The following is a 12,524-nucleotide window of genomic DNA, read 5'->3' on the forward strand; positions in this document are numbered from 1 at the left end:
TAACAAGTGCTTTCAAACAGGGACTTTGCACTTTTTCTCCTCCTGAGCAAGCTTTCTTTCCCCACCCTTTCCTCCAGATCAGAGACTCACCTGCAATGAAGACCTAAGGAGGGCCTTTGTGCTATGGTTTTCAGCTGGAAGTGCCAACTGTAAGTGGGGGGAGTTGGTAAAAGCCAGGGCCCCAGGTCTCTTTAGGAGAGAGGCTGATAAGCTGGGTGAGCCTGCAGGTGAGGACACGGTGAGACCTGGTTGGCAGGGCAAGGTAAGGCCTGAGCTCAGAAATCTGTGGGAGGGAGACAACTGGAATGAGTGAGCCTGACAACTGCATGTTCCTAAGAACTTACTGTGGTCATTAAGGCCTCTGACAGGCTCTCCTGCTTCTCTCTGGGATGTGTTCTAAGAGATTCTAAAGGGCAGGTTGATCCTGAACCCAGGTTCAACTGCCTGCCACTTGAAAGACCACATAGAGATCATGGGACTGGTGGGAGGAATGTCGGTTTATTCTAGAGCCTGCAGCTTCAGAAGATGGAAGACTCATGCTGCAAAGACAATTGGACACGGGCAGGGGCTTTTGTGAAGAAGAGGAGAGCGGGGAAGAACAATGAAGGAATAAAAAGGAGGGGTTGAGAGTTCTCCATTGAGGGGACTAAGTGCCAGCCAACACAGTCTGTTCAGATTACTGGTTGAAGGTCAGCAAATCTTCCGGAGATGGAATGTCTGAAGGTTGGAGTCTGCTTTTCCTGAAGTTGGTTCCTAGAATTCTTAAGCAAATAGGCTGTTTATGTGCAGTCACATTTACAGAAATAATGTTAAAATAATGGTGGGGTAGGCTACAAGATGTGTGGCTTAAAGATTTATATGAAAAGATGTTCATTACAGAATTATATGTAATCTAGTATAATAAAAGCGTAATATGCTGATTAGACCAGATGGCTAAACTACCTTCCTGACAAAGCCAGGGCTGCGAGGGCCCAGCCCTTTCATGAATTTCATGCATTGGGTCTTCAGTTGTAATATAAAAATATATGAGACAGCATACATATACAACAGTTGAAGAATGGATAAACATCACGTTGTCTGACAGTAGAGGGTTTCCAATCCATATGTCTGTTGGCCATCTGTACCGGCTCTTTAGGTCAATGTCTATTCAGGTCATCTGCCCCTTTTAAAATTGTATTGTTTGTTTTTTTCCTGTTAAATTGTATGAGTTTTTTTTATAAATTTTGGATATTGACTCCATATTGGATGTATCCTTGGCTAATATATTCTTCCCTTCAGTAGGTTGTCCTTTTGTGTCATATGTTCCGATTTGATTATTGTATATTTTCCTGCCCTTGCCAGAGGACACGTATCGAAAACATATATTACTAAGAGGAATGTCAGATGTTCACTTCCTCTGTTTTCTTCTAGTTTTATAGTTTTGGGTCTCACATTTAATCCACAATCCATATTGTGTTTGTTCTTAATTTGATATAAGAAAGTGAGCCACTTACATTTTTTTTTGCATGTATCTGCCCAGTTTTACCAGCACCATTTTGAAAGGACTGTCTTTACCCCACGGCATATTCTTTCCTCCTTCGTCACAGATTAATTGACCATATAAGTGAGGGTTCTTTTCTGGGCTCTCTGCCTGTCCCATTGAACTGGGTGTCTGTTTATATGCCAGTGCCATGCTGTTTATTAGTGTAGACACTTTTGTATAGTTTGATATCAGGGAGTAGGATGCTTCCAACTCTGTTCTTTGTCAAGACTTCTTTGGACATTAGGGGTCTTTGTGGTTCCATATACATTTAGGATGAGTTGTTCTATCTCTGAGAAGAAGGTCATTGGTGTTTTAATAGGGATTGCATTGAATGTGGATATTGCTTTAGGCAGTAAGGACATTTTAACGATGTTAATCCTTCTAACCCATTAGCATGGTGCATCCTATCCTTCCATTCATTTGTATCCTCTTAAAGGTCTTTCTTCTGTGTCTTATAGTTTTCAGTCTATAGGTATTTCATTTCTTTGGTTAAATTTATTCCTGGATATTTTATGCTTTGTGGGTAAACTTGTAAATGAGATTGTTAAATTTTGTCCTTCTGATTATTCATTATTGCTGTATGGAAATGCAACAAATTGCTGATTTTCTATCCTGCAACGTTACTGAGCTCATTGATTGGTTCATATGGGTGTGTGTGTGTGTGTGTGTGTGTGTAATTCTCAGGTTTTTCTATATATTGTATCATGTCCTTTGCAAATAGTGAGAGTTTTGTTCTTCCTTTCTGATTTCTATGCTTTTAAGTCCTTTGTCTTGTCTGACTGCTGTGGCCGGGACTTCCAATACTGTGGGAGCACGAGGGGTGAGAGTGGGCGTCCTTGTCTTATTCCAGATCTTAGTGATTAGAGAATAACATTTCAGCTTTTCACCACTGAGTGTGATCATAGCTGCAGGTTTAGGAATCATGTTTTCAATAAAAATTTTTGTTATTATTACAAAATTGTATCCAATTTGGGAATTTAAATTGTATGCACATTTTGGTATTGTAGATTTTACTATGATGAACAGCGTTAAATATAAAACTTTGTGTTAATGCCTGATATTTTTTCTTTAGGAGTAATTCTGCAAGAGGTATATTTGGGTTAAAGAATAAAACATTTTAAGGCAAATATATATATATATATTTATATTTACTAGGATATATATATATATATCCAAAATATGTCCTGAAATATTTACATTCATATGTAGCAAAGTATGTGGTTCCCATTATAAATTATATAAATTTAAATTATTTTCATTTTGAAATAGTTTATAATCAAGCATAAAAACAATAACTATCCCCCCAAATCAGTGGAAATAGATTCCTCTCTCTGAAATCTTAAAATTACAAACATTTAGATAATTTAGAAAGTACAGGGAGCAGAGGACTCCAGCTCCTGCTCTGAGGGCAGTGGGAGCCCCTGGAGCCTGAGGATAGGCATGAAGTGAGGGAGGCAGGAGCATTCGGGCTGTGGTGTGGAGCAGAGACTGAGGGGCCCCAGTGGAATCGGGGCTCAGAGAGGGGGACCCTGCGTTAATCACAGTGAGATGCTGGAGGCGCCGACAGGCTGTCCAGGACGTGTGGGCAAGTGGGAGCTTGTGAGCCCATTGGACACAGAGCCCAGGACTCCCAGGTGGCCAGGGCCGAGGGACAGACACTTCAGGTGACAGACTTTAGGGTGGTTTTCCATGTTGGAGTCAAAGATGAAGAGACTCCCAAGCAGGCATTTCAGAGGAGGCTCTGGGGTCACCAGTGATGGTGGCTGCTCTGGGGGTCGGCCCTGGGGAGGCAGAGGTCTCACGTGGATTCTCCATCTTCCTCCAGGTCGTCATTTCTACCAGCTCCTTCTGGTGTCTCTCTGTCTGCACAACAGCCCACAATGGTGAGGTCCCTGGCCTTCCATCTGCTCCACCTCCCTGTCTGCCTCGCTTTGGTCCAGCTGCTCACGCCCTGCTCAGGTAAGGACCATCTGCATTTATGTACCTGGAGCTGTTACCTATATGCCCAGTCAGAACCTTGGACTCCTCCCCACACCTGGGAGGCCCATCCATACTGTACACCTGTCAGAACTGAGTGCCTAAGTGTTTCTTACCTCACCCTCCCTACCTGGGACACCCCCTTACCCTCTGGCCTCCAGCTTCCTCTGACGGAGCACCCCTTTCTGCTCACCAGCTGAGTTTTCTGTGATTGGACCCCCTGAGCCCATCCTGGCCATGGTGGGTGAAGATGCTGAGCTGCTCTGTCACCTGTCCCCGAAGATGAGTGCTGAGTCCATGGAGCTGATGTGGCTGCGATCCGGCCTCAGGCAGGCGGTGTGTGCATATGCAGATGGCAAGGAAGAAACAGAGATAGCAGAGTATCGAGGGAGAACCTCCATTTTAAGAGAGGACATCGCTGAGGGGAAGGCTGCTCTGCGGATTCACAAGGTCAGAGCCTCTGACAGTGGAACCTACCAGTGTTATTTCCAAGATGCCGATTTCCTTGAAAAAGCCCAGGTGGAGCTGAAGGTTGCAGGTGAGCCTAAGGCTGTTCTGAGCTCCTTCTTCTGTGGGGCCTGGGGACACAGGCTCCAAGCCCACCTCACAGACCTCTGCCTACACCCCAGCAGCTGCCTCCCTCCTCCACCTCTGCTTCTCTGGGCCCTTGACAGACACAGGTTTTCCTGCAGGAAGGGCTCCTCCTGAACCAAGTGAAGACGTGCCTCCTGCAGCCACCAGGGTCTCAGCAGGGATGTGGGGTCGGGGCAGGAAGGCTGAAAAAACCTCCCCTCGTGGGGGGCACACAATTGAGTGGGTTCAGCTGTGTTCCAGGCAGTGGACCTGGGCCCCCCCAGGTGCTCACTGCTGTGGGTCCAGGGAGGCTGAGCTGCAGGGACATCACCTGTGCTGCCATTTCCTCCAACCAAGACCCCAGGGTCACACCTGCAGTAGAACAAGTTGAGTTTGGTACTAGTTGCAGTGAGGAAAACACACAGTGTGGAAACATGGGGTGTCCCCATGAGGGGGTGTCAGGGAGACTTGGTGTAACTTTGGGCTGACAGGGGACTAGGGGAGGGTGTATGGAAGGTGGGCTTTGCTCTGGTTCAGATGCTGCCAGGAGGGTGTGAGGTAACTCGTCACTCACCCCCAGGACAGGTGATGATTGCTGGTTGCTGTGGTCTGGACACTGTTCATGTTTTATTCTGTGTTCAGATCTGATGACTGAGTGGTCTTGATTTGTCCTGACCCATCACAGGGACAAAGCATCCTTTTCTGATGCTGCTGTTCCATGACATTGTTCATTGCCAACATCATTTCTCTTTCTCGGGGCACAGCCCTGCCTTGCACAGGAAGGAAGGAAGGTGGGGGTGGGAGGTCCTAGCTTTCTCCCTGCAGGGCCTCCTCAGCTACATCCCTTCCTGAGACCACAGCTCCTCTTAGGAAATCCCTCCCTACAGGACTGGGTTCTTCCAAGTCTTCAAAAAGCTTCCTCCCACACCGAGACCCCCTTGGGTTAAGAGTTTAGGGACTGGTGGTAACAGCTCACCATTCCTGGCCCTGGGTCAGCTCTCTCCCATGTAGTCTTTCCCCTTCCACAACCACAAAATAAAAATTCCCTGAGTCCAAAGACCCAAAAAAAGAGGCTGTAAACACTAGATTAATGATATCAAGAGTTCACCATGGTGACTCTCATACCAGGAACAGCGTGGGCTGCAGCAGTACATCGTGCACATCCTCCCCACCACCTGACAAAGCCTAAAGCTCACACAGGACAGGTAGGATAGATAGGGGACTGGGGCATGACCCGCCCAGATAAGGGGAATGAGTTACATGCCTATGGCAGGTGAGGGCCAGTTCCAGGAACCAGCACTGGGCAGGGGGAAGGTCCAGGTGTCTCTGAGGGGATCCATGAGAAGCAGTTTCTGTTCTGGCCCAGATCCAGCTGGATCAAGCACGAGGGTCCACCAGGGTCAGGCAGTGGTCACCTCATGGAACAGTTTCCCCTGCACAGCACACGTGGTAAACAGCTCCTCAGTGAACCCTGCCTACGTGATCTAGTGGAGTGAGCCCCTGTTCCTGATGGACCCTCACCAACACAGCGCCTCCCCATGACTCAGGCTCACTCTTCCTTCCCCAGCCTTGGGCTCTGATCTTCACCTTGAAATGAATTACAATGAAGATGGGGGGATCCCTGTGGAGTGCACTTCTGCAGGCTGGTATCCGCAGCCCCTCATAGAGTGGAGAGGTGACGGGGGAGAGAGCTTGCCCGCCATGGCAGGGCCTGGGACCGTAGATGGAGAGGGTCTGTTCGCAGCCACGTCATCTGTGATCCTGAAAGGTGGCTCTGGGAAGGGGGTCTCCTGTGTCGTCAGAAACCCGCTGCTCAGCCCGGAGAAGACGGCCAGGGTCTCCATTGCAGGTGAGTGCCCGGCCCCACACTGAGCTCAGCTGTGGCCACTGGGAGAAGGAGGCCTGAGTGTCTGCTGCTGACCTGGGTCTGTGCAGTGAACATAAGGCTCAGAGCAGACACCTGGGTGCCCTTGGCCCCTTGAAGCTGTTGATGTCACAGACATTTTCTGAGCAGCCCTGCCACCTCCACCTGGGACAGGCGATGGGGATGGGCAAATGGTAACTGTCAGCAAACACATGACAAAGTGGGGAAAGTGTGTGCAGACACCTCCTGGAGAAAGGGCTGAGCTCCTCAAAACATGAAACAGCTCCGTACAGAAATGAACGGTTCCCAGAAGGAAATACCTTGGGGAAGGATGTCCAGTCTCACTGAGCAGGGAGACGTTCCCACCTGTGAGATGGGCAGCAAACAAACCATGTAGTTGGAAACACTGATGACAGGACTGTGGGGAGACAGACACTCTTAGATGTGTGTTGGTATCAATCAGTTGGTATATTTTTGTATAAATTGACACAGCTTATATTGGAGGAGAGTAGAACAATCTTAATCCAAACTTCTTATTTTTTTAATCCAAATTCCCTGTTCTAGAAACTTATCTAACAGATCAGCTTGTGGTTGTGTTAAATAACTGGTGGACAAAATTATTTCTTTTTTAAAAATATATTTTTATTGATTTCAGAGAGGAAGGGAGAGGGAGAGAAAGAGAGGAACATCAATGATGTTAGAGAATCATCAGCTGCCACCTGCACTCCACACACTGGGGACCAAACCTACAACCCAGGCTTGTGCCTTTGGCCCCAATCATACCTGGGACCCTTCAGTCCATAGGCCAATGCTCTATCCACTGAGAAAACTGGCCAGGGCACAAAGTTATTTCTTAGAGCATCAGTTATAATAACAATAGTCAGAGACAGTTCAAATGCCACCCATAGGGACCCCTGTGCAGTGGAGGCTGCCCTGTGGGAGGAAACACAGACGTGCTCTCCATGCTGAGAGGGAAAGGTCCCCAGGACCCACGAAGCACTGAGAAATGAGCTGCGGAACAGCTTGCATAGATGCCGCCTGTGGTGTAAGGAAGAAGAATAAGAAGATGTTTACGTTATATATCTATATATCTATTTATCTATATATCTATATATCTATATATCTATATATCTATTTATCTATTTATCTATATATATAAAAGGCTAATATGCAAAGTGTCCCCTTGGGAGTTCGACCAGGAGCCTGGGAGTTTGATTGCTCACTGTGACATGCACTGACCACCAGGGGGTGGTGCAGAATGAAGGAATGTCCTGGATGACAGCGGGAAAGGGAGGCCCCTATTGCCCCTAATTCCCTGATTGCTGGACAGGCCTAGGGACCCTACCAGTGCATGAATTTCATGCACCAGGCCTCTAGTGTGTGTGTGTGTGTGTGTGTGTGTGTGTGTGTGTGTGTGTGTGTGTGTGTGTTTGTGTGTGTGTGTGTATAGTTAAGTGGTTCCAGTACAGGCATTATTATTATTTTAATGTAATGCAACTTTTTTATTGTCTGAAGTTGAATTCTTTCTCTGACAAATTGCTTGCCTCATTTCATTCACTTCCTTTTCTGGTGATTCCTCTTTTCTTTTGTGCGGGGGCTGTTTCTTTATCTCCCTATGTCCACTCCTTTCAGGGTGTCTGGATATGTCTCTCTCTCCTGCATTGACTTAAAGGCACAAAATACAACATGACAAGACAGAACACACAGGGCACCAGACACAAAAGGATTCATGATACCAATAACCCCAAATAAAGATGACCACCAGAGAAAAGAGAATTATGGGAGAGAAAAGAGTGCAAAAATGATATTGAGAAAAGGAAAAAATGTAAGAGAGAAAAGAAAGAAGAAAAAAGAAGGGGAAAAATATATGTATATGGGGAGAAAACTCCAAAAAACCAAGAACTAATCCAAAAATGCAAACAACAAACACCCAGAGAAGACTGCAAACAACGAATAACAACGAATCCTAAAAATGCAAACAACAAATACCCAAACAACCAACACCCAGATGAACCTGAAGAGGCAGAGCTTATTTCTCTCGGTGATCTCTGACCTTTCTGTCCAGGGATTGCCTCACCGGCTGTGTTTAATTCACCAATTCTGGGGGGGTGTTATTTGATGCAGCTGTTCCTTCCATCTGCTCTGTGAGAAGGTGCAGGACCTGTCCATGTATTCGGCCACCATCTTGTCTCCCCCTGGACACACTTTTTAGGTGCCCATGGCCGGGGAGGCTGGAGTCCCGGTGTTCGTGGATTGGCAGCTGAGGCAGCTGGCCCCTGGGCGTTGTGGTTTTAGGGTCCCGGGAGGTATCCAAGGTCTCCCTGGTTAAAGGTAAGGCTGGGCTTCTGATCACAGCCGCTCTCCCTACAAGATGGTGTGGTCTCTGCGGCAGAGCCAGCCACTCCAGGAGAGATTTCAGCAGCAGTAGAGGCTGCCCTGCCAGGGGAATATAGTCCCCTACAGTCCTGTGGAATATAGCTGTCCCTCACTCACACATACAGACACTCCCCACACATCCACACACTCTGCTTTTGCTCTCACACTCACACACTACCTTGTAACCTGCCATCATATCGACTGCCATCTTGAATCTCAAGGATGTTTATATTTTTAAAATGAATAAACTCTCGCATGGCACTGACATCGTGTCAGGGACTTTAGAAGCATTAACTTAATGCTCTGCCGATGAGGACACTGAGGACAGAAGGGCTAGGTCACTGGTTCAAGGTCACCCTCCAGCCCCAAAGGTCACCTTCTGAGTCAGCAGGTTAAGCCGCTGATACACGGGGGAGGGGGGAGAGGAGACGCCAGTGACTGTCTGTACATTATTCTCTAACGGTTCCCATGTGAGAGCCAGACATTCGGACACTAGTCTATGTGACAGGAAGAGTTCTGGGCACTTTGGGAAGAGAAATGTCCCTTCCCCTCCCGGAGACCCCAGGACCGTTCCAGCGAGCAGCTGAGGCTTTCCCTCTGCAGGTCCCTTCTCCAGCCCGAAGCCGTGGCAGGTGGCCGTGGGGGTGACCGTGGGGGTGATTATTCTGGCTCTGATTGTAATCCTGGTCGGGGTGGTGTTCTTCAGGCGACAACACAAGAGAATCAGGGACTTGAACAAGGAGAAGGAGAGGGAGCGAAGCGCCAAAGGTGAGGCCTGGCTACAGGTGGGTGGGACCTCCCCGCCCCAGGCCGCCCACCCACAGCGCGGGTTATCCCCACTTCCATCCCCATGACAGCACCTTCTCTTTCCGCTTATTTCCAGAAAAGATGCAGGAGGAGCTCAGTAAGTCCTGATCCCCCACCACACAGGTTCTGGGGTCCCTGGTTACCCGCCTCACCAACTCCTCTGTTTGCCCTGCAGAGTGGACAAAGAAGCAGTACCTGGCACGTGAGTACCTGGACCCACATCTGAGACTCTCTGCTGGGACCTGTCCAGCCCCTTCCTCACCCCTGACCGCCCAGGGGAAGGAATGAGGACGCTGATGGGGAAGGTCGGCAGGATTTCCTCCCTGGAGAAAGGGCTCAGGCTCTCTCCACCAGGCTGCTCGCACGCGGATGTCCAAGGAACCCCAGAAAGGAGAGGGAAGATGGACTCAGGATCTGAGTCCTCCCTCCCTGGCTCCTGTACAGAATCTATGAGCTGCTGAGAGGAAACCAGAAGGAGAGAGAACATTCTCTTCTAAGGAGAAGGGGCTGGTGTCAGTTGTCCCAGATTTATCATAACTGCTGAAAAGTCGTGTCTGAAATTTTCTCTTTAAGTCGTCCAATTCTTTTTGGAAAATGGCAGGAAATCATACAGATTGAGATGGATGGATTTCAGCACACATATGCATACACGTATGCACACAGCAAGCCTAGTCAGCTATAGAAGGAAGACAGTGACCTCATAAGCCCGGGGCATGTGATCCATGACCCCAGTGGGTGCCTGGCCCACGGATAGCACCACACCCTGTGCATAGTAGCTTTCTCGTTCTCACTTAAAGGAAGGCTTCTCATTGCCACACCCCAATGGCCAGCAGCACTGCAATGATGGGTCATTATTAAGTAACATCACGGGGACTTTCACCCAAGCCCTGTGATGCTGAGGCAGATCTGACCACAGAGCCGGCTCCTCAGTGACTAAGTGGCTCATGGGAGGGACACAGGGTGGACATGCTGGGCACAGGGATGGTTCTCAGGTTGGCATGTGAGAGACGGATGGCACAGGTGTCATCACACTGCTCAGAATGATGTGCAATTTAACACTTATGAATTGCTTATTTCTGGAATTTTCCATTTAATTTTTTCCAACTGTGGGTGACAGAGGGTAACTGAAACTTCAGAAAGTGAAACGATGGTTAAAGGTGACTGCTGTACAGACACGTACAGGACAGACCTGCAGGTGCAGCTGGGAAAGCCCCACTCAGTGCCTGCAGGTCACTAGGTGCAGGTGACTTTAAAGAGGAGGGGGGAGCAGGGAACTGAACGGGCAGAGGGAGAGGGAGGTGGGGGGAGGGGTCAAAAGGAAGAGAGAGGAAAGGACTCAGAAATGACAGTGGAGGTGACCCTGCCTGTCTTCCTTTGCAGGTGACAGGTCTCGGGCCTATGCTGGTGAGTGACTCGTGCTCTCTGGTTCCTGCACTTGTGTACAAAGCCCTTCAACCCTTTCGGTGCTGGTGAGGGGTCATCAGACCCTGCTCAGAGCTCATGGTCTGTGGAGGACCACCCTGCCTCTCTGGACACCCAGAGAGGACCTCCCATCTCCAGCGTCCCCTCACCTGCTGCCACACACGCCCACACCTGGGCAGAGCCTGGTCCTGTCACCCACAGCCCCACCGTGATGGAGGGAAGCCCAACATTCTGAGAGCTTTCATGCCTCATCCTCAGAGCTGTGGAGGAAGGAAACTAGATTTTGGTGGGAAGGAGAGAGAAGAGGCTCACTGAGGAGAATGGTGGGGGGAGAACAGAAATGATGACCTTTCCTTCCCTGTGTCTCCTTCCTTTCAGAGTGGAAGATGGCCCTTTACCAACCTGGTGAGTGAGTCACTGTGTTCCCTGGGACAACAACTCAGGGTCCTGGCTCCCTTTTTCTTCTCCAGCTCTTGACTGGGGGACATCTGGGTGGGTGGCATGAGGTCTCCACAGTGTGCACATCTGCTTCCAAGAGAGCCAGGGACAGCTGCTGCCCTGGCTTCCCCAGGTCTGTGTGGGAAGGAGGAGGCATGAGGGATGGAGCTGGGGACAGGGGCTGGAGGGAGGGGGAGGAGGTGACTTGGCCCAGCTGCTGCCCCTCCTGCCCTGAGCTTCCTCAAGGTGTGCCATGTCTCTGAGTCCCTTTGAGATGATGGTGGCCATTCCTACTATGTGATGGTGGAGGTAAGACTAGACAAGGTAATGAGTTTGTGTTGGTCAAAAATTCCAAGAGGGAAGCCATGGCCTTTTCATGATGAGTGTGTGTCTGACGGTAATGACCACAGTCAGGAGAAGGTTCTTAAGACCTAAAAGTGATGTAGGCAACTCCTTAGATTATAACAGACTGTATTATAGAGTCATTTACTCACAGGGATATGGGGTTGGAGCAGACAGACTATGTGTCCGTCTGCACAGACTTTTCACCACTAACGGACCTGTTGCAGTACTTTTTTAACACACAACTAGGGTACTAATGGTTGTCAGGACAAAGGGAAAAGGAGTGTGGCAGCATCAGCTCTACCTCCTGGGGGTCTTGTGGGGGAAGGTTCTTTATAATCGGTACCATCACGTTTGGTGTTGTCCTCTGTTGTCATGTCGTTCTAGTGTTACTAAGAGAACTGTTTATGGCTACATTTTAAGGACCACACATCATCATCACCCTGAAGGCTTTGGTGTGCCTGCTGAGGACAGGGCGGTTGGTCAAAGGTCACAGCATGAAAAGATGAAGGAAATCTGACACCCAGAGATGGAGTTGGGTTGATTCAGCCACATCTGCCCAGTGATTACAGAGGGTTTAGGGAAGGACCTACTTCCAGAGGCAGGGGTGGCGTTAAGGGAAACCACAAGGAAGAGCAGTGCCCCAGGCTCAAAGCAGAGGAAGCTGTCACCACCCCAGGCCCAAGGCAGAGGTACAGGGAGCAGTCCCTGGAGCCCTGAGGAGGCTGTGGCTCAGGGAGAGGCTGCCTGGTTCTCTGTTAGAGCCTCTCCATCACAGGAAGTGGGGAAGTTGGGGCTGTGCCTCTCTTTCCTTCCCTCCAGTCTTCAGCCAGCACTACCCTTGGCCAAAGACTGCAGGTGACCAGAGGCAAGAGAGCCCAGTGATGCTGTGCAAGGAGGACGATTCCTGGGCAAAGAGAGAGGGGCAGGTGGGGAGTGAGGATCACATAGAGCCCAGCATGGCCCTAGCACAGCAGAGACCTGGTCCCTGTGACCACACCAGATGCTTTCTCCATGCCTGGCCTTGGGCTAAATATAGCTCACATTCTGTTTTATTCTACCCTGGAGATGAGTATTTTTATTCCCATTTTACAGATATCACATTGAGACTTGCCACATTACATTGTGTGTGTGTGTGTGTGTGTGTGCATGTGTGCATGTGTGTATGTGTGTGCGTGAAAAGAGATGGTGCAGGAAAGGAAG

At 49.1% G+C, this 12,524-nt stretch overlaps 1 protein-coding gene across 1 annotated transcript in view; it reads left to right on the forward strand.

Moving 5' to 3' along the window:
* The window catches only part of LOC132220814 (butyrophilin subfamily 3 member A3-like), a 13,894-nt gene continuing 1,370 nt past the window's right edge, over positions 1 to 12,524 (forward strand). Inside the window, exons 1-8 of the mRNA XM_059674442.1 lie at positions 1 to 149; positions 3,348 to 3,481; positions 3,696 to 4,037; positions 5,640 to 5,921; positions 8,916 to 9,080; positions 9,295 to 9,321; positions 10,500 to 10,523; positions 10,920 to 10,946. Of these exons, the coding sequence (XP_059530425.1) occupies positions 124 to 149; positions 3,348 to 3,481; positions 3,696 to 4,037; positions 5,640 to 5,921; positions 8,916 to 9,080; positions 9,295 to 9,321; positions 10,500 to 10,523; positions 10,920 to 10,946 (1,027 nt within the window). The 5' untranslated portion in view covers positions 1 to 123. The remainder of the gene's footprint in view (positions 150 to 3,347; positions 3,482 to 3,695; positions 4,038 to 5,639; positions 5,922 to 8,915; positions 9,081 to 9,294; positions 9,322 to 10,499; positions 10,524 to 10,919; positions 10,947 to 12,524) is intronic.

This window comes from Myotis daubentonii, chromosome 18 (assembly GCF_963259705.1).
Source record: "Myotis daubentonii chromosome 18, mMyoDau2.1, whole genome shotgun sequence".
NCBI classification, from domain to species: Eukaryota; Metazoa; Chordata; class Mammalia; order Chiroptera; family Vespertilionidae; genus Myotis; species Myotis daubentonii.